The 21,871-nt window shown below is 47.5% G+C and overlaps 1 protein-coding gene across 4 annotated transcripts in view; it reads right to left on the bottom strand.

The window, feature by feature from the left end:
* Positions 1-1,787: 1,787 nt before the first annotated feature.
* GATA3 (GATA binding protein 3) overlaps positions 1,788-21,871 on the bottom strand; it is a 26,296-nt gene continuing 6,212 nt past the window's right edge. Inside the window, exons 1-6 of one of the 4 annotated variants that reach the window (XM_038154880.1) lie at positions 21,275-21,463; positions 20,032-20,636; positions 16,766-17,302; positions 13,705-13,850; positions 8,177-8,302; positions 1,788-2,306 (exon numbers count right to left, since the gene is read on the bottom strand). In XM_038154880.1, coding sequence (XP_038010808.1) covers positions 2,022-2,306; positions 8,177-8,302; positions 13,705-13,850; positions 16,766-17,302; positions 20,032-20,272 — 1,335 coding nt within the window. In that variant the 5' untranslated portion in view covers positions 20,273-20,636; positions 21,275-21,463 and the 3' untranslated portion in view covers positions 1,788-2,021. Of the gene's footprint in view, positions 2,307-8,176; positions 8,303-13,704; positions 13,851-16,765; positions 17,303-20,031; positions 20,637-20,816; positions 20,958-21,274; positions 21,464-21,871 lie in introns of those variants that run through there. The other 3 variants (XM_038154882.1, XM_038154883.1, XM_038154881.1) reach the window with 3 other exon arrangements.

The raw sequence follows: 21,871 nt of genomic DNA, 5'->3' as shown, positions 1-21,871 counted from the left end.
TGAATTCCCAATCCTTATGATAGTATAAAGAAGCTGGATGAGTAAACTCTGAGAACTAAAAGGATGGATTCCTAAGGATTAAACCACCAGAAATGAAACAATAAGAGCCAAACTTTGCTGTTATCAGTAGCAATAATATTTAAAATTGCACTGTTTCAATGAGTTCTTGCAGGGCAGGACTGGCTAATGGGCTTTGAATTTTAGTGAATTTTCCTCTCTCATCAAATCCAGCCTTTCATAACGGATTCTGCCCATTCCTCCAAGAGAAAGGCAGATCTGCTCCATCCTGATTTCACATCCCAACTGTCGCTTGTTTGATCTATCACTGAGTGCCCAATGAGACAGAGCAGAATGTGCTTCTCCAGCTCCTGTCCAAAACCTTTGCTTTTTCCAAAAGCAGCAGGAATCATAAGGACCCTGCTGTACCTCTGCACTTATCCCAGCCCCAAATTGTCCTCAACACCAGTTTGGTCCTGGTTGCCTGAGACCCAAAGGGACCCATCCCACCTGGGAGCCCGAAATCACGCAGGGGCAGCGGCTGGGCTGCGATTCAAGGGACAGGGAGCACACACTGGACAGTGGGGTTACACTAACATGCAGTCCATTTATTTTTGAGGGTTTTTTTCCTTTGTTCTGTGATTTATCTTTTTTTTTTTTATCAAGCTACTGCAAACATTGCTTTGGCTGTCAGCATGAGCGCAGAGACAGACATTCCCGTACCCGTGGTAACTATGTCATAAATACCATCCAAACAAACACTAAGAAAAATTAATAAAGAAAGAAAAAATATTCCTTTTTCCCACCCCCAAGCACAAAACACTGTTAAGTCAACAGAATTTAATCTAGTTTATTCTCCAAAAAAAAAAAAAAAGAGGAAAAAATATGAAAACAAAACAAAACAAAAAAAAAAAAAGAGCAGGTCTTATCACTAGCAGTAAATAAATTTGTACAACCATTCAGTCTGTATAATAGGATGAAATAAATCTACATCTTTCTTATTTTGGTGCGTTGAATTATACATACAAACAACAATTACAGGAACTTGTTCACAATGCATATAGACCTGGAGAATGGCTATCTGAAACCCCCTTGTTGGCAATGTCCGCATGTTAACACTGATTGCCTGACACCATTGGTACTTCCTATGTAAAAGGCCCGTGGCCCAAAATGAATGATCTCCCTACAGGTTTTATTTATTTAGTTATTTAGTTAGTTACTTAGTTAATGCATCATCAAAACCGTTCTAGCCAGCCCCCTCCCCCTCCCCGGAAACGAAAGAAAAAAAAGAAACCAAAATAAAAACCAACCAAAAAAACCAAAATAAAAATAAAGGAGAAGACATGACTGGCAGTTGGTCCATTTGTTCATAAGACCGCGTTTCCTCTTGGTCTGCATTGTTTGTTTTTCTGGTTTTTAAATTGTCCTCCCATCTTCTTTTTTTTTTTTTTTCTTTTCCTTTAAAAAAAAATTCTCTCGGAGTCCTTCATGCCTTTTCTTTACAGCTCCTCAGATGCAATAAAGTCTTCCTCAAATGTACAGTATTTCTTACAATATAAGTTATATGCAATGTTCAGCGTTTTTTATTTTATTTTATTTTATTTTTTTCACAGCACTAGAGATCCTGTCCAATAGGGAATGCAAGTTCTGAATGGCTTATTCACAAATGGTATCCAGATTCAGTGGGTAAGAATACATAGACGCCATAGTGAGTTCCTTTAAAAAGTGGCAAACATCACTTTTTTAAAACTTTTTTTTTACTTTTTTTCTCTTTTTTTCTTTTTTTTCCTTTTTTTGTGCTTTTTGTAGTTTTTTTCTGCATTTTTAATTTTTTTCCTCTCTCTCTCTTACGCCTTCAAATAACCTTTTTAATTTTTTTAATTTTTTTTTTTTAATTCTTTTTTTTCCCCTCTCCCATTTGATTTGGGACGTCAGACCCATAACCACGCGCCTGCAAAAATGCAAGTAGTATATAAAGTAAATCTCATTTTGAGACTGTAAGCATTCAGCAGGGGAGTCTCTTGCTAACCCATGGCAGTGACCATACTGGAGGGGTGGTGAGGTCCGAAGGAGAGGCTGGATGGAGGATGCATCGGTGTTGGTGTGGTCAGCATGTGGCTGGAGTGACTGAAAGGTGAAATGTGGCTGATGGAGGACATGTGTCTGGAGAGGGCGGCGGGGTTAAAGGAGCTGCTCTTGGGAAAGTCTTCGAGGTTGTCATGGACCTTTTTGCACTTTTTGGATTTGCTAGACATCTTTCGGTTTCTGGTCTGAATTCCTTCTTTCTTCATAGTCAGGGGTCTGTTAATCTAAACAAAAATCAATTATTTTTTTGTGCTTCCATCCCTTCTCCCCAAATTACCATGGGATCCGTGCACCCCATGGCCCAGCCCAACAGGACCAGCTGGTCACAGCCCCCCTCCTCCCCTGTACACACCATGTGCTACCCAACCTCCCCATTCCCATCCCGAAATTCAAATCCCTCCAGGAAATCCCAAGCTCAGTTGAAATTTCTGAAGACAAGACGACAGAAAATTGCTGGCAGAGCCACACAGGAGCAAAACATACCCGAATAATTCACAGCAGCTGAAAAATTTCAACTATCTGCACATTAGGTAATTGCATTGTGTTTAGGTATGAAACCAATCATTACCTCCTGGAAATATTCCCCACAGACACCGTCTCACCCTGAGGCTTCCTGTCTGATCTAAAACCATTAGCAGCAAGAACTGCTGGGATTTCAGTGCTGTGAGGAGTCTCAAGCTTTCACAGCTCCATTAGGAAGCTGGGCAACTCTCCACAAAAGGGACGGGGTTTTGTCTTGTTTTTCCTCTTTCCAAAGATTTTGCTCTGATCATCCTTTCTGGTTTTCTTTAGCTAATCTGGTTTTATTTCTAAAGGCAGGGTTTTTTTTTAGGGAGGCTGAAACAGGTATCTGTGCTGACCAGCAAAGCATTTTCTACATGCATACAAACATATCTGTAGGGAAAATAAATATTAAATTCTCCTTCTTAAACTACAAAGCAGAAATTATCATCCATGCATCCATCAGGGTTAGGAAATGGTAGCAAAAGTTCTGTTGGAGACCCTGTAAGAAATTTATTATTCTTATTACTTGAGGCTGTCCTGTGCAGGGCCAGGGGTTGGACTTTGATGATTCTAGGGGGTGTCTTCCAACTCAGAAGATTCCATGATTTTGTGATTCTGTACTGCTTAGAGAGCCAGCATCACAACATGCACTAGCACAGGTGACATGAAACTCCCACAAACCACAGTTGGGAAGGGATTTATGCCTCCAATGTCCCTAAACAACCTTAAAAATCTGGGCTTGAGAATGTAAATGGGTCTTGCTCTGGCTCCTCTGCAGGATTTCACCTATAGCAGAAGGCAGCAAATCACCCTGAGGCTGAACCATTTTTCACAATAAATGTGAGCACATGATGGTGCTGATGGACATTCTGCAAAAGTTATAAAAAATGAATCCACTGTCCACCAGGATCAACTGTGAAGGACAATGAAAAGACGTCCCTGCAAAAGTCCTGAGCAACTCTTTGTCCATAAGACCTTAAATCAGCACAAGGAATAAAGAATTCCCTCCTTCCAGATCACAGCAAAGTTTCACTTGTTGCTCCTCAGGCTCTTTCTGGTCCCTTTTCACAGCACGAGAATCATTCCTGGATTTCTCTACCCAGGGAGGTCGGGACAAAATAGCTCTCTGTTACATGCAAAGATGAAATTATGGGGAGAGGAAGGACCAGGTTCATCTCTGGTTTGTCCTTCCAGTCTGAATTTGTGACCCCAGGCTCTTTTTACCAGCAGTGACAAGAGCCTTCACCTCACCTAAAAACGGGTGAATATAAGGCTGATTCCTCTGCCTCTGGATAAAGGGAGCTGGAGAGAGCAGCCCTGCTTGCCAACAGCTAAAGGTAGAAGGAAGGAAGAATCTGCCCATGAGCAGCACGACAACAGCAGCAACAAGCAAAATTCAAAATGTCGTGGGTTCCAAACACAGCACAACCCGCTTCCCTGGCTTTCTGTCCTCACTGAGGGAATGAGGATACACACACAAGGATGGCCCTTTGCCCCATATAAATGACTGGGATTGGAAAGCTTTCCTGGCCTGTTTTAAGTTTTTAACAGGGATGTGTTGCCCAGGTTCAAAGGCAGGAAGAAGTCCCAAGTGAGCCCCACCAGGCAGCAGCATCAGAGGAGGCCAGGACGTGCCAATCCCTGACCAATCCACCTCAGATCTGGGGAGGCACACACAGCCCCTGCCCCATCAGCTTCAAATCAGGATCTGTACCACAACACAAAGGCTCAGGGGCAGCCAGAACCAACTTCCAGTTGAAGCAGCAAAGTTTCAAGCTTGGCAGCTGGTTGTGGCAAAGTGACACAAGCCTGGTGGTGGGACTGGGGCTGTTCTGGGTCTTGGAACACGCACAGGGTCCTGACCCTTGCTTGGTGTCATCTCCCACAGGACAGTGAACACTTCCCCAAAGCAACATCTCTCCTGTTTCATTCAATCTCTAAGAACAGGATGGCCCAGGCCATGGTTTGATGTGAAACTCAAGGATAGGAACCCCAGCTCTGTGTCAGGATGGTGACAAAGCCGTGGCCAGCCCCACAGCTGGGGTCAGAGCTGCCATGCAAGCTGTTGGCTGGCCACATCATCCCAGTGTAAATGGTCTCACACTCTGAGCAGGTAACTAACCCGAGAGCCAAACAGATAAATTCTCAGATAAACGTCAGGAACCAGCACAATCAAAGCAGCAAGCTGGAAATTTTTTCCAGTGACTTCAAAGACCAGTCACAGCAGGGTAAAAGTGGTCCCCAAAACATCAAAGACAAGGACCCATCTCTGTTTCTGGGGTAGAGAAATGAAAGACCCGGAGGGAAGACCTTCTCCGTGAAAATTCATTCTGATAAAAATGACAAACACATGCTAAATTAAAATTAAACCAGCCCAACGCATGTATATGAAATTCATTAATTTCAGATGGAGCCAATTAATTATGGGCAGGAATTATGCTCTTTGTTTTATCATATGCAAAATACTGACTGCTCTGCTCTCGGGACACATAGGCCTGCTTTAGGGTACTGTGAAAGGAGCCTTTTCTGATGAATTTTACCAAAAATAATGACAAATCACTCACTTCTACAGGCCCAGGCCAGCCTGCTGTGCACCTCCAGCAAGGTACACTCCCACCCATCCCTGAAGTGTGCAAAGGCTCATCCCACTTCTAAGGACTAAAATAGCAAGGATGAGAACCTCATATGCAGCAGATCAAATCCAGGGGATAGTCTTAACCATTATAGGCCTGATCTTGCTCTGACTGAAGACAATGGGATTTTGCCATTGACCTCAATAAGGTCCTGTCACTGAAGTGGATTTATCCTTCAGACATAGTCATTACAACGTTGGGTTAATCTTCCAGGCTGGCTGTATCTTAGAAAGCACTCTGGGATGCCACGGGATGAAAGGCACCGTATCAATGTGAAATATTAGTCATTGTTAAAACTGGTGTTAATGGAGCCGGCTCTTGTTGAAGTCAGTGGGAGGAATGCCAACAGCTTCACTAAATGCACCCCAAGACTATTATGATTATTGCTTATATCCTACTGACAAATGGGTTTGCTTAAGCTGTGGGAATCAACAGTAAAACAAACTGATATAGCTCCATGAAAAAATTAACACCATGGAAAAAAATTCGCCTTTTCACTGCAATCGTTCCCGGTGTGGACATGAAATCGGGGTAAGTTTCAACTGCAGATCAATCCATTAAAATACCCTAATGATGTTAAGGTCACAGAAAATTTCATTAAACCCAAAGAAAAGAAAAAATGGGGAGTGGGGTTGGATAAAACAGCAGACAGGAATTTGCTACAGCCTAGCCTGAAACAGGGTTAAGTCAACTTCCAAGCATCCAAAGACCTTCCACTGGCACTGGCACAACATCCATGCTAACAGCTGCTTGGGAGGGACATGCTACAATCAGCCTCGCTATTTCTGACCCCTCTCCTGATGGAAATCATGAGACAATATACACACAGGGAGCAAGACCACACTTCTTAACACAGTCATAACTAAATACTTAGGCAAATACTTCACTAAATGCTAAATAATTTACTAAATACTTTGGTAAGTACTTTAATAATTTTTTTAAGAAGGATCTACCCACTCATATCTGGTTTTCAGTATCGTTGCCTGGTTATTTTGCTGCACACGGGAGCTCAGTCCTCTGGGGGTTTCATTTAAGCAGGATCCATTAATGGCATTGCTCATAAGGCAAGATACTACTTGACTTTGGTAAGTAGCTGTGCTGAGCTTTTAAGCAGCTGTTGGTGTTTTTAATGAATATGAAAATGGTTCCAATGTGCTCAAGGCCTGCCCCATGTCACAAATTTCACAGCTGGATCGGCGCTTCCCTAAACACTGGATCTAGAGGTCAATTCAGGCCGACTAGGTTTGCAGTGTTAGTGCAAAAAAGAAAAGGATGTGTTCTTGCAGGCACATTTCTGGAGAACCTCAGCACTCAGACACCATTCTAAACACTTCAGGAGGAGATTTCTCCAGTCAGATGTCTACAATGGAATCAGACACATCGTAACTCATCATCCTGCCATCTTTTGCAGGCATGGGGAGGAACTACACTGTCTTCAAGGGTAGAAGTCACCCCATTAATACACGAACATCCACCAGCACAAACTGAGAAGAGCCTGTTTTCTTCAAAGGGCATTGCTGGCTGCAGGAGGAGCAGCTTCTTAGAGGTTTCCCAAACTGCGTGATTTAAGTCCCACCGTTGGTGGCTACAAGGCCAAAATGGAAACAGAGCACAAGCATAGATCCCCCGCTCAGTGAAGCTGGCTGACCTTGATCCCTTCTTGCCAAGGAAATAGCAAACAGAATATTTTCTCGTGATATTCTGAGAGCTTTCACCCTGGGTCCAACCCAGTGTGTTTGCAGTGATCACACTGAGAGTTTGATGACAAGCTTTACTTGCTACATGAGACTAAAAGCATGCTGAGACACCTGCCCACTAAAAGGTAAACACATTTTTCTTTTTTCCAAGAGAGATGCCTCCTATGAAACAGGTGAAAAATTAGCCTGGTTGTTTGTTGGGGTTTTTTTTCTACTTAATCCAAACTTGTTTACTCATCCTAAGAAACCAAGCAGTTTGAAATAACAAGTGGAAGGGACTGAGATACCACAAGGGTTGGACGCCCCATGAAACCCGACACGTCTTTGATGTGTTTCCATGGGTGGACATAAGGGCAAAACATAGCCCCAGATTTCCAAACTAAACACAAAGCAATCAACCACTAGTGGGAAAAAAAATATATCAAAGCAGAGAAATTGGAAGTCTTTTCCTTCTTTTGACATAATAATTATTCTAATGCCACAAGCGGAATGAGAGGAACAGGAGTAGCTTTAAGTCTCCTTTATTAGCAGTATTATTCAGTAGAAGACTTTTCAGGTCCCTTTAGCTCTTCCGTGGGCCACATATCCCTGGTTCCTTCAAGCTACTTTTCCATGGAGATGTTAGATTAAATCTGCCAGCCATTTCATTTCATTTCATTTATTTCTCCTTCCCTTCCATGACAGATGCTTTGAAATTCACATCACAGGTTGAGCAGACTCTGCAACCCACTAACTAAATCAAGTCCTTTTTTGGTTTGGGACTCGTTTGCATCAACCAGCACAAACACAGGGCCTAAATAAATCATCTTTGGGGACAGGGCAAAGGCAGCCACAAACCCAAGAATGATCTAAATAGTTTCTGGCATGTATTTCTTTTTTTCCAGAGTTTGTATTTGCTGGAGGAACCAAGCTATGCATAGGAGTGATATCGGCTTGCAGGACAGTGTGTTGTCTTTTCCAACTCTTTGAGCACAATCAGCAGCAGATAATGTCTCTCTGTGTTGACCCACCCCTCCTCTCTTGGCTCGGGCAAGGAAAAGCTATAACATAACCCATGGACAGCCTTGTTTTATACCTCCCCAAGTTGGATAGGCTACGTTTGAAAGGCTGACAACTCATCGCTCCAAACCCCAAGGTCCCCAAAGGGATAACAGAAATCTCAGCACCACCCGAGACTGGAAATCCTCAAGTTAAGGAAGACTTTGGATCATTGAGCACCAAAGCTGAGGCCCCATTATTGAGTATTACAGTCACACTTACATTGTGCAGCTTGTAGTAGAGCCCACAGGCATTACAGACGGGATCGCCGTTGGCATTTCTCCTCCACAGGGTGGTAGTGGTGGTCTGACAGTTTGCACAGGACGTGCCCGCCCTCCTGGCTGCCGACTGTGGGAAGGAGGGAAAGAGAAGGAGAGGAAGAGAAAAACACCCGTGTTAAACAAAAAAAAAAAAAAAAAGCAATCAGCAAAATTTCTGAGAAAGAAAACATCAACCCTGCAACACTGACGCACATCAGCAGAGGCCTCCAGAAACTGACTTGTGAGAACAAATAATAATTGTGAAAAAAAATCCCCAAGGTACTTTAATCCCAAATTATATGTGAACTGAATCAGGTGCCAAAGGGCATCCTAAAAGTGAGTGCTAAACCTCCGATAGAACTCATCAAAATTAGCAGCGCTGGCACAGCCCATTCCAGAGGGGAAAATGTTATTTAAATGCCAACATGTCTTTCCATCTTAATTCTCCCAGACCCCCCAGGGGTCTAATTCTGCAGTCAGGGCCTGAACTGACAATTGCTGGAGTCAAGGGCGTGAGTCACTCCGGCTCCAGCGAGCGGCGGGTGAGACCAGGGTGGGCAGCTGCTCGCCGGGCCCGACCGCAAGCACAGCCCGGTCCCGTAAACTCAGCTCAGCTTCAAAGGAGACAGGCTCCAGATCGGAAATAACACCGCGGCAAAGAGCAAGAATCCCAACTTTTTAATTACACCCTTTTCTCAGCCCAAACCTTCATGTTTATTTAAGGATTGGTAACAAGCCTGAAAGAAGAATTTACCATTTCATAAAGGGGTAGGAGCAAGAAAAAAAATCTACGTGGCAAAGTGTATACGGGAGCTTTTTTTGTTAGCTGTGATAATGACTTAGCAAAGTCAAATTTAGTAAAGTTGCTCTTCTTTCACATGCATAAATTCATACTTCTCATTAAAAACTGTAACTTTAGCAAACAAGTTGTCCTTCTGCCTCTGAAGGAGGAACAGGAGGTTTCAGGCTGCTGTGTGAGTGCGTATGCCTGCTTGCGTGTGTGCAAATGCCTACAGCTCCTAAAAAAAAAAAAAAGGCCTTTAGATCCCTATCCTATCTATTCTTCATCAATATGACATGGTCCCAGAGCTCTGATTTCATCCCGATGCGTTGCTTTCAATGGAACTGCTCATGTGCTTAAAGTTAAAACATGTGCTTAAGCGATTTGCCAGATCATAGCAATGCTTGGCACCTTGCAGAACTGAGCCTTTAATGCTCTCTTTTGTGCTCTTACTGTTTCAAATTTACCCCTCACCCCACACAGCCGCACACTGTAGCACATCCAACATTAAAAAAAAAAAAAAAAAGAAAATACCACATCTTTGGATACCGTACAACAAACCCAAAATGCAAACATGGACACTGGCACAGCCTTAGCGTTAATACCAACTCTTGTTAGGTCATGTTGCAATTTTAATCATAATTGAATGCGGCGTAGGTGGAAAGAGGACGGGTTGGTTTTGCTTTAGATAGGGGAGGATTTTTTTTTTTCTTTTAATTAGACAAAAAGGACTGTCTAAAAAATAAATAAGATGATGCCCATGAGCACTAGGAAGCATCACAAAGTGGCTGATCCGACAGCGAGTGGCTCTCTCAGGCTGCCTGTAAGGATAGTTCCATTTTGCCTGGCCATAAACCACTCTGAACCAAGCCAGTCCCAAGGAGGACTTTCGCTGACTTAGCTGGTGACAAGCAGGAGCTGGGGACAGCACATGGGACTTGAAAAAAATCCCAGGACCAGCAGAGAAGATGAAACATCCCAGCATGAAGGGCAGAGCCCTGAACTGATGCGCACACACCTCCTGATCACGCCATGGACCTAAACTGGGGTCCCTTCAAAATCACCAGGATAATGAAATAATGAATGTGTTCCAAAGTAGGCATGGAGACAACAGCTTGCAAAGCCAGGTTCTCACTAAGGAGCTGGAGAAGAGTCTGCAGCTCTCTGCCCCCCAACTCCTGACACTCGGCGCGCATGGCTTGGAGGGGCACGAGGCTGGATTGAGTCTCTTGGTGGCAGCTTTGCCTTTATCGGACCCAAAAATCAAGCCTAAGGAAATTTCTAAAAACCAGTGATATTTGGCTCAGCCCACACAGGGGAAACATCCCCTTTGAAGATATTTGGGGTTTCTACACAGCGCTCGCTGTAATTTCTCTTACAGCAAGCGCGTTCAAAAGACACGCCTGGTCACCACCTCGCTGCCTTCAAACAAATTCTGACATTAAATAAGCAAATAAATCACAACATCTACTGTCTTCTCTTAAACTATTTCCAACTGCTGTGTTTCACTTGCAAAAATTCAGCATCATTAGCTGAGTATTTTAAGCTCTTTCCGTCCCAGGGTGCACCTTTTATGCTGTACCAACTTCTACCGGAGACACAGGCAGCGGGCAGGAAACAATGAATAATAACGCTATTGTACAGCTCCCAGCAATGGCATCCACTGACGCTAATCAACGACTAGGGGCCTGGCCATGGCAGTAATGGGATGACTAATTAGCTGCCCTATATCATCTATAGGACCACAGCCCATGGCACAGCTGCCAGTGAGCAAAGGCACAACTTCAGAAGCGCTAGCAGTGATGAAAAGGTGAAATTGAGGAGGTTGGAGGAACCAAGTACTAATAAAGATGCTTAATTAAGGGGCATTTTCAGTGTCTGCATTTACCCACAAAGCTCCAAGCATCATTTTCCTAAAATAAGATTGCATGTGCATGGGCCTGCTGAGAAATTGGCTATAATCCTTCCAAAACCAGCTTGGCTTGACTTGGAAAGGGAGAGCTCTGCATCTGCATGGGCAGGGAATGCGAGAAAAACTAAAGGAAGATTTTTATCTCAGCAGCAATGGGGCTGCCACTGCCTGTGACAGGGACAGGAATGGCCTTCAAGAGGGCTGAAGACTTTTTAGGCAGTGACGGTGTGGTACCACCTGCCTGTTCTTGATTCCCCTGCCAACATCTCCAGGTCTTCCACTTTCCCCCTCATGATGAGGCAGAGCTGTCTGAGCCCCCTTAGCCAGCAAGACTTCATCCCTGTCACCTAAAGGACACCCTCACAAAGGTGCCCATTGAATTTAACAAGGCTTGGGATGGGTTCTCAGCATCTAAGATTGTCTGTGCCTCCTCTCTCCCACCCATCAAATCCTATCATTAGTTTCAGTGCAGCTGTGATCAGAGCCTATGAAACCAGCCCGAGGTCACGCAGGAACCTTGTGGCAGGGGAAAGGAGCTGGATCCCCACCCTGAGCCTCCATCCACAGCCTTGCCCAGCCCGCCTGCCTTCACAGCAGGAGAGATCCAGTCAAGCCACAGCTACATGCACGTCCACATCCAGGCACAGAAAGCGCAAATGCAAGCCCAGCTCTGGTGCCTTCTGACTAATTTTCTTTTCAGAGGTTAGCAAGGGAAATAAATATAGGTGCAAACAGCATTAGGAATGTTTCCCTTTTTTTTTTTCTTTTTCCCAGGCAGTGCTGGGGGTGGGGGGTGGTGGGGTGGGGAAAGTAGAAAAATCAAATTTCACATTTAGCAAAGGCCGCATTTAAAGAAGGAGAACTTTTTGTAACTTTAACTAAAATGCCCAAAGATTGGAGCGATAATGCAAGACAAGGTCTCTCTTTACTTCTTTTCTTTCTTCCTCTTTTTTTTTTTTTTTTTTTTTTTTTTTTTTCCCCAAGAATGACCTTTTACTATGTATTTATTTATATAGTTCATTTTACATGTGCCGGGCTCAGGGTGACTCGGGACATTCTTTCGTGGTTCCATCAGACACTTTTTGAAAGCTCTCCCCCTCTTTCCAGCCGCTTTCCTATTCTACCTCCCCCTCTGCTTGTTTGGATACGCTCAAGCTCCTGTGTGTTTGGACTGGGGAAACGGAGCTGTTGTTTAGGAGTTATCTCCAGGGCTCAGATATCCGGCAGCTTTTTCCTAGGAAGTTAACTTTACACATAGAGAGAGAACGAGGAAAAAAAAAAATAAAGAAAACGAGGGCTGTGTGTTTAAGACAGAAGGGCCGGGGGGAGGAGGAGAAGAGAACAAGAGAGCTGCCCAAAAAAATCAAAATTCCAGCCTGTACTTCCCTCCCTAGAAAGCTTTTCCTCTTTTCTAACAAGGCCATGAAAGATGAGAGAGACAAACATTTTCCTATACGGGAAAAGCCCGTATAGGAGGGCACGGAGAGGTTTCACACGCAGGAAGTTTGGTGGGGTGGAGGAGCAAACCCACATCTTCCCCAAAACTCACGCAGCCAGACAGAGTTATTGCTGATGCCCCTCACAGCACAGCCCTTCCTGGGAATGTACCCTGCAAATGCTTCCCAGAGCCAGAGGGAACAAAGCTGATATGATTTTATGGATGTCTCAGAGGTGAGGGGGCTGATCCCAACCTAAGAGCTGTGAGCACCTTCAAGGGGAACACGAATGAACCAGCCCTGTCCTGCCTGCAGGGTCTGGCCATGCCGGGCACAAGCCTCACCAAAGTGGCCACATCCATCCATCAGCTCAGAAATTCCACAGACAGGCAAGAGCCACCTTTCCTCCACATTTTAGGCAGCCCCCGGGAGCCCTTCCACATCTTTAATCCTGACAAAAACAAACGTGCCTCGATTCAAAACATTCAATAACTTCCCAAGCAGGGACCATAATTTTTTCCCCCACTTGATATATTTTTTTCCCCTTGTGGTCTGCCTGATTATTTGCCAGATACACTTTAACACATTTATTAGCCATGCCCACAGCTTCCAGACCTTTTTGTGGCTTCCAGGGAAATGCATGAACAGATCGCAGGGGATGCTGTAAGGTATTGCCTGTGCTTAGAACAGTCACCAGTCTTGTAACTATTATTTCAAACTCATTTCATCTTCCTCCAACTTCTGCAGCCTGGGCATACGCTTGGCTTTGCACCCTCACCATGCTCTCTGTGTTGTGTCCTTGTGACACCATTTGAGACCCAGATGGCACAGACATAAATGACCACACCAGTGGCACCAGGACCTGATGGTTCCAGCTCTTTGCAGGACCAGTGACATCCCAGTGACACCCGGGACCCAGTTTGGGTCCCTTCTCCATGAGTCCACCAGCCAAGGGGGATAGAGACACATTAAAGAGTGGAGGGCAGAAGTTTGGAGAGCCCAGGAGAAATCCGGTATTTCTGATAAGCTCTTTGGTCACTAGGAAATTATTATCCTGTCCTTGAGCCCCGGAACATGTCACTGTCCTTGGGTCACCATCCAGAAGCACCATGTGGAGTTGAAAACTCAGTTCTGGTTTGCAAGAAGCCTGGATCTTGATTTTTTAAACCTGTTTTGCAGTTTGCAAGAGGATCAGACATGTAGCCCACAGTAGCTGGGACCATCTCTCCAAGCATCCCTCCCTCCCAGCCCTCGGACACATTGGGACCAGTGGGAGCTGCCTGAGGTTCCCTGTCCATCCCGAGCTGCAGATAGGAAGCAAAAGCTGCAGAAAAAGAAGAATAAAATAGAAGGAGACTCACCAGTCTTCTCTTGGGTTTGATCAGGGGCCGGTTCTGCCCGTTCATTTTGTGGTAGAGTCCACAGGCGTTACACAAATAGTGCCCAGTGCCGTCTCTTCTCCACAGAGGGGTTGAGGTAGCCCCACAATTTACACACTCCCTGCCTTCTGGAAACAAGAGAGCACATGGTTCACTTAGGGAAAGCAGAGATAGAAGGGGCTGGGGAAAGACCCCCCTCCCCAAAAAAAAACCAAAACCTCCCCAGGGACCCAGCCGTGCCAGACCCTGCCAGTCCCCCCCCAAGCTCAGGATTTCCAAGCAAGGGTCCAAAGCCATGGCTGAACGATGTCCCTGGCACAGTCTGGTGGGCTCTGATCCTGTTCCCCTCCCCTGCACCACTCCACAGGCAGCATCAGGCCTGTGTCCCAGCAGCGGGGAAGAGGGATGGTGACAATGACAACCCGAGTACCATGGTGGCTCAAGAGGCTCCCCAAAGAAGCTCTCAGTCCTCCCACAGGTCTCTTTGGGGGAGAGGGGGGAGCTGACAATTTCCCCTCACCTCTGGATTAAGGGCTCCTACAACTCTGGAGACCCCATGTTTCCACAGGCACCAGAAAAACCTTTTCAGGCTTTGCAAGAAGCCTCCAGCCCTCTACACCCAAAATAATGGATACAGAATTTAAGTCCATGACCCCCTTTCTGATGTGTATGAGGACCCCAGTGTCACTCCTTGAGCACTCTTCCAGCTCCCAGGGGTGTTCATGAGCCTGGAGGGCTCTTCCTCTGGCCTCAGGTCAAACCACATCAAGGACCCCAAAATAATCACAGACAACCCCCAAAACATCTCCCCAGCTCCAGCCAGTACATGACAACTCTGACAATATCTGCTATTGATTAATTTGGAATCAAGCTTCCACCACTCAAAACTTTCAGAAGCCCCTCTGGTTTCCCCACCACATCTGCAGCCTGGCGGTCCATCCTGGCTATCTGGGATAGCAAATAGCCCCAAGCCTGCCTCATAGGTTCTTTCCCTCCTTCTTTTCCTTCTTTTTTGATGCCTCTTTATCCTCTCCCAGGCTACTGCAGTGGAAGATCTCCCCCAGCCCACCAGTTCCCAGTTTGGAGGAGGGAACTGGGAGGGTGCAGACCCTGCCTCTCAGCTGCTTTCAGAGGGTTTTTCGTTGCGTCTTTGGTTTAGTGGGGGAAGTTTTTTCGTACCTAACCTCAGCGGTGGCCCACCTGAGAGCAGTGGCAGGCCTCAGCCGGGCAGAGCAGAGCAGAGCCAGCTCAGCACAGAGCCGGCTCCCCGCTGCCCCAGCCCGTGCTGCCTTCGAGCAAGAGGCATCCGTGCCCTAACCACAAACGGCAACCGTTTCTCCAGAGCCTTCGCACTGAACCCCTCTTCTCTCACACCTCCCCAGCGACTACAGCAACAACAAAAAAAATACATTTGCAGCCGCTTCTCCCTCTTTTATCCTGCAAAATGACCCCCTTCCTCCTTTTTCTCCAGCTCCAACCCTCTTCGTCTGAGAGGTCCTAGCTTGCTAAGATCAACTTCTAAAGGGGGAAAAAAAAGAGAGAGAGAGAAAGAAAAAAAAATAGGTGTTGCTGCTGGGGTTGGTTTATCACGAACCGCAGATGTCTTTCTAGAAGGTAAAGTAACAGAAAGTGGCAAAAGGAAAACAAGAGGGGAGGGTGGAGGGGGGCCGAGACGGTTTGGAAATGCCGCGCAGCCGGTGGGTGCCCCGGCGGGAGCTGCGGCTCGGCGGGCGCCGGGGCGGCCGGGGGATGCTCAGCACCGCCCGGGGCGACAATAAACCGGTCCCTACCCCGGACATAGCACCCGGTCCGCAGTGGGGCCAGGCGGGGAGCCGGTCCCGTTAATACCCAGGTCGTTTTGTTCCCCTCCGGTTAAGCGGGGCAGCCGCTCCCGGGCTGTTTGAGTCTCTGTCCCTCTCTTTTGTTTCACCCCATCTCTCTCTCTCTCTCCTGCTTTCATGTACAAAACATACAGGTCTGGGTTTTTTTGTCACTCTAACCGCATCCGGACTCTATTAAAGTTCCTGGCGCTGGATAAACAATGCAACTGTCGCGTGCAGCAGTCTGAAAATAATTGGATTAGCTCAAACATATCAGCTAAATAGAGACAGTCCCTGCTCAGACAGACAGAGTAAATGTCACCCTGGAAAAACCCTGAAAACTGATCTCATTCATGCCAGGCAACCCCGCAGCAGCCTCCTCGGAAAAACAAAATAGAGAAGAAAAAAAAAATAATAAAAGGGGGAAAAAGAGTTTTGACTAATCGCCCTTTCCTCTGCACACAAACACAGTCCCCTCGGCTCACTCCCACCCCTCCGTGCGCACAGACGTCCAAGCCCGGCGTGTTCAGCCGCCGGGAGCCGGAGCCGCGCAGCCCTCGCAGCCCGTTCCGCGGGGTGCGCGCAGAGCTGGGGCCCTCCGGCTGCCCCGGGACATGGGGGACACTTCTGGGGACTCTCCTGGTGGGTGATCCAAACCCCCTGGCACGGAGCTGGCTGGAGCGGGGGGCTGCGTGGGCGAACTCTCCGCACCGCCCCGGGGAAAACCCTCCCCGCATCCCCGGGCGCCGCATGGGAAGAGGCCCTGGGAAGAACGAGGCGGAGGGCGGGCGGGGGAAGTTGGCCGGGATTTAGCACCATTATTAAAATACGGAGAGATCACTAATGCTGCGGTTCCCTCGGTTTCGTTTCCTCCCCGGGCGCCGCAGCTGAGCGCACCGTGGGCGCTGGAGGGGCCGGGTCGCCCCCGGGACTGGAGCCCGGCGGCACCGGGTGGGTGGTTTGGGTTCCTGGGCCTGGCTCTATCCCCAGCCAGGCTCGGACAAGGGGGAATTTGGTTATAAACCTAGCAGAGCAACCTGTGGCGAAGGTGAAGTGTCGTGTGAGTCCCCCACGAGGGCTTCGGCCCCTGCTGCTCATGGCACCGATGCTCGAGCACGTGTCCCTGCAGCGAGGGCTCAGCCCCATCCCTTCGCCCCCCACTTTTCCCCCCTCTCTCAGCTTCCTCTCCCGAGCAACGGGGACGAAGAAGCCAAAAGCCCTACCTGTGCTTGACCGTGCTTTTGGTCGCGATTTACACCCAAAGCCGGTTGGCGATCCTCCTAAGAGGCTACTGGGGGGAAAAAGTCCAGAGCCATATTCTGGGACATACGGTGGGTAGGTAGTGATGGGGTGATGAGCGGAGGAGGTGGCTCCTCCTAAAGAGGCCATGCTGCTCCGAGAGTGAGAGGACTCCAGCTTCATGGTATCGGCCAGGGACACCTGGTATTTGATGCATTCCTTCTCGTCCTGCCGGGTGGAGCCGGTGGAGCCGGGGGTGGAGATGGACGGATCCGGGGACACATCTTTAGGAGGGGTCGGCGGGAAGGTGAAGAGGTGCGGGCTGGAGTGGCCGGCGGATAAAGTGGAAGAGGAGGCGGGTGGGTAGACGGAAAGCGGTCCCGGTGAGCTGTGATGGATGGAGGTCTTGGAGAAGGGGCTGAGGTTCCAGGGGGAAGCGCTGTGATGGCTGCTCAGCGCCTTGCTCCCGTCCAGCCAGGGCAGCGAGCCGTGCAGCAGCGGGGGGCGGCACACCTGGCTCCCTGCTCGGAGAAAACACGGAGACACGTCGGTCACATCCCTCTGCCGCCCTGGCAAAGCCCCCCGTGGGGGTCCCGGGACGTGCTTCCCCCACCGCCACCCCTCGTCCTTCCCAAAGAGCTCAGCATGGGAGGGGAGCAAGGAAAATTACATCTGATGAGAAAGCCCGTTCCTCATTAAAAATTAAATTTTAAAAGCTACAAGAGCACGGGGTGGCAGCTCCGCTCCTGTTGAGGAACGGGTTTTGGGGTCGGGACCCTCCAAGCAGGGTGCCAGCCCTGTGACACGGGATTTGGCGAGCTCTGCTTCACTCTCTCCGTTTTCCAGGCAATCCCACCAAGACTTTGAAGCAAAGATCCTGCGTGAAATTGCCAAGTCCCGACTGAAGAAATATTTTTTTTCCTTAGCTGGAAAATGATTTCCCGAACAGAGCCGTGAGCTACAAACCCTGGGAATTCTCTGGTCAAACGAAGAAGACCAGAAAATGCCCACAGACATGATGACAACCTTTGCAACAGGGCTGATAAACTTTGCAAACCACTCAGTTTGTCTTTTCTTCTTCCATGAGACTGCCCAGAAATATTAGAGGGCTTTTTTGCGATCATATGGCACACGCAGAGGGTACCAACTGCCTCAAAGGAAATGCTCCATACCCTTTTTGTGACATGGGACACTTCACTAGTCTTTTAAAATACAGACCTGGACTTCGTGAGGAAAAAAATCCACTAGATTTTTGCAGGCAAATCTTTTTCCCTTTGGTTATAAATGTTCCTAAGGGCTTGTACCTAATATTTTGAATTATTTTCGGCCCTTGCTGAACAAATAGGAAAATACATCCTGAGAATTAAATCTATCCAAATCCACAGCAACTTGAGCGAATGGCTGTAAGATGGAAAACACAGTTATTCAACTGGAAGGGAGCAAGTTTGTGTCTGATGATAAAGCCCTGGAAAGTCTCTGACACCTGGAGATCTTTAACCTCTGTAGGCATTGTGATATGTGTATAGAGATTGCTGAATACACAGGAGCAGAGATGCAAACACGGATGTATGGAGCCACAGATAGTTACAGGCTGGACACATATGTTTGCACGGGGAGCTCCTGTGTGTCTAGAAAAGCTCCAAACTGGTTTTCACCATACCAGGCACTCGTGAACAATACTGAAAGTCGCTGCTCAAAAGGAAGGGAAGGTGGGTTATACGAATAGAAAGGGTCAAGATTCATTATCTTCCCCAGGAAGTAGCATAGTAAATAATATTCAGGCTAGATCAGAGAGACCGCATTTCCACTTTCTGCTGATATATCGGGAAAAAAAAAAGAAATGAAAAGGGAAGAAAAGAAAGAAAGGACAAAGGCTGCTGATCCTTAAAAATAATTGTTTTAAAGGGACTAATAGCAGAACAATGCAGTTACTGAGCGGAGCCTAATGCAGGCTCACACTCAACAAGTTGCTGAGGGCTGGGAGCAGCCTCCTGAACCTGCTCGGCTCCATCTCCACTCCACTCATCCCATTTTCTCCATGATTTTGGGGTCATTTCCACTGCAAACCTCGGGAATTTAGATTTTGCTACGACAGAGATCACTGTCCGGCTTCACAAACCACCCTCTGTTCTTTTCCCTCCTTTTTTTCATTTTGTATTTCTTTCTTTATTTTTTGAACCATCCAGGTAAACTCCAGCTAGAAATACTGAATCTCTCCACTTCTTCACAAAAGATGGCACCAAAGTACTCATCCCTCCGTGGACCTGGGCCCCCTCGGCCCAGGTATTTCACCTCCTTTCTGAGAGCTGTGACCCAGGAACAAGATTCACATTGTGGAACATTACCTTCCTGCAGGACCCTCAGGACAGCACACCAGCGCTGATACCTAATTACACCACGGGCTACATATTTTTTAGTTTCTTATTTTAAACTCACGCCATGGTGCTGCCCTGGGTGTGCGTGCAAAAGTTTCGTCCCAAGCCTAACAAGCTCACCGAGTGCGAATTAAATAGCCCAAGCGTGAGGACAGCGGGGTCATTTTCACACCCCTGCTTTCCAGCTTGCTTTGCTTCCCCAGAGCAGCTTAATCGTGCAAAAACTAAACACAGTATGAAAACACTAACTGTTAGCCTAATTGAAGAGAGGGGGGAGAAACCGAAGCGAAAGACAAGGGGGCAAGAGGAAGAAATCAAGAGGAAGATGAAAAAGAAAGAAACCGAAGGAAGGCGAGGAGGAGGGAAAGAAGAGAGAGAGGGAAGAGGGATGTGAGGTTAAAAGGGAGGATGAAAGTGAGAAAGAAAGAGGGAGAGAGAGAGAAAGAAGGAAGGAAAGAAGAAGGAAAGAAGGAAAGAGAGAAAGAAGGAAGGAAAGAAGAAGGAAAGAAGAAAAGAGAGAAAGAAGGAAAGAAGGAAAGAAAGAAAGAAAAAGAAAGAAAGAAAGAAAGAAAGAAAGAAAGAAAGAAAGAAAGAAAGAAAGAAAGAAAGAAAGAAAGAAAGAAAGAAAGAAAGAAAGAAAGAAAGAAAGAAAGAAAATTAAAAAAAAAAAAAAGAAAGTGAAAGAAAGAAAAGAAGGAAGGAAGGAAGCCTGAATTTTTATTTATTTCCAATAAGCCAACCCCAAAATCCACCCGTGACGTAGCTTCCCCGCCGGCAGGAGAGGGTCTGCCCGGACAGCAGCGGGGGGCTCGGGGCAGCGCGGAGCCCCCGGCCCGGGGCAGGAGCGGGAGCCGGGGCTCGGCGGGGACACTCACCGTGGTGGGCCGTGGGGTATCGCTGCACCGTGGCTCTCACGGAGTTGCCGTAATACGGCGGGACGGGGTTGCCTTGTCCGTCGATATTAAAAAGTACATCCACTTCCTCGGCCAGAGGATACTGCGTGGGGTCCATGTAGGTATGGCCAAGCGAGGGGTGATGCGAGTCCGGGTGCTGCCCATTGAGCACGGCCGGGTGGTGGTGGCTCACCCACCGCGGCTGGTCCGTGGAGACCTCCATCTTCCGCGCTCGCTGCTCTGCCGCTGCTCTTCCTCCTCCTCCTCCTCCTCAGCAAGGCGCGGAGGGCTTGAGACCGGAGCGGGAGACGCTGCCGGAGTTGTGCAGGGCGGGGAAAAGCGCTGCCCGGCGAGTTTGGGGATGTTTTGGTTTAGAGTGGAGGGGGAGTTGGGGGTATGGTGATAAATGATCGATTCCAGAAAAAAAAAAAAAAAAAAAAAAAAAAAAAAAAAGGAATAATAAAATAAAAAGGAGGAAAAAAAAAAAGGGAAAATAAAAAAAAAAATCTCGGGGGAAAAATTTCTCTGCGAAGCAGGATCCCCTCGTTTCTTCCGCTCTGTTGCAGATGTTTCTCTTCTTTGATCACCTGTAACGAGAAAGAGGAAAGGGAAGGAGCAGAGAGAGAGAGAGAGAGAGAGGAAGAGGCAGGGAGAGAAACGTACTTGAGAAGTTCTGAACTTTAGCACCTGACTTTTTAGGCAGGAGCAAACCCATCCCATCCCTCGGCAGCCATCCCTGGGAAGCGCCTGCTCTGCCCTGGACCCACCTCTCCCAGCGCCTCTTTCTCTTTCGCTCTCTCGCTGCTCGGAGCGGAGCCCAGCAGCTCCCACCGCGCTCAGCCCTCACTTTTCCTTGGGTTTGGGGTTTTTTTGGCTTTTTTTTTTCTTTTTTTTTCTTTTTTTTTTTTTTTTTGCTCGTCGCGGTTGTTTGTTTATTTTTTTATTTGTTCCATTTGCACCTGAGAGGCTCCGGTGGCTTAAGCCGGTGAGAACTTGTGCCATTCGCTGCTGCGCAGCCCAGAGTCCCTTGGATTGCTCATTAATTATTATGCAACCGAGAAAGGGGGGAAGAACAGGGGGAAAACAGAAGGGAGGGAGTGGGTAAAGCGATGGGAGAAGAGAGAGGGGGTGTAAGGAAGGAGCGAGGTGAAAAGGACGGTGGGGAGAGGGAGGAAAAAGAAAAAAATTAAAAAGCGACAAGTTGCTCAAGAAATTCCGCACAAACCTTGGTGGAGAAGCAGTATGTGACCCAGGAGGGATGAAGCTGAAAGTGCTTGATCTGATCAGATTGTGCTCGCTCGCACTATTTTTTCCCCTACTTTTTTCCCTCCTCTCTCTCTCTCTCTCTCCCTCTCCCTTTTTTTTAATCTTTTTTTTTCTTTCTTTTTTTTTTTTCTCCTTTTTTTTTTTTTTTTTTTTTTTTTTTACAGGGAAGGCATTCTTTCTGAAAGGAGCAGGATGGCGCCAGCCGGCTCAGTGCTTACAGACAGCTGTGGCGAGACGCAACTTAAGGAGGTTCCAGTGTCATGAGCCCGGGGGAGGCGGAGCCTGAGGAGGGGACCGGCCCCGCGCTGCCCCCGCGGGAACCCCCCGGCAACAAACTCCTCTTCATGTCCCCGCCACACACCTTTTTTTAAATTTAATTTTAAATTTTTTCTACTTTTTAAATTTTTTTTAGGGGGAAATTAAGTTTTCCCGCTGTCCCAGAAACTCTGAGAGTGGCCAGCCCGGAGAGATGGTGCGCGGAGGGGATGGGTTGGCTCCTCGGGCGGATATCCCGGGGGATGCGGGGGGCTCGGAGCCCCCCGGGAGCAGGGATGCG

Source organism: Motacilla alba, chromosome 1A (assembly GCF_015832195.1).
Source record: "Motacilla alba alba isolate MOTALB_02 chromosome 1A, Motacilla_alba_V1.0_pri, whole genome shotgun sequence".
NCBI classification, from domain to species: Eukaryota; Metazoa; Chordata; class Aves; order Passeriformes; family Motacillidae; genus Motacilla; species Motacilla alba.
The sequence above is the reverse complement of the archived record's forward strand: the minus strand, read 5'-3'. Positions and strand labels throughout refer to the sequence as shown.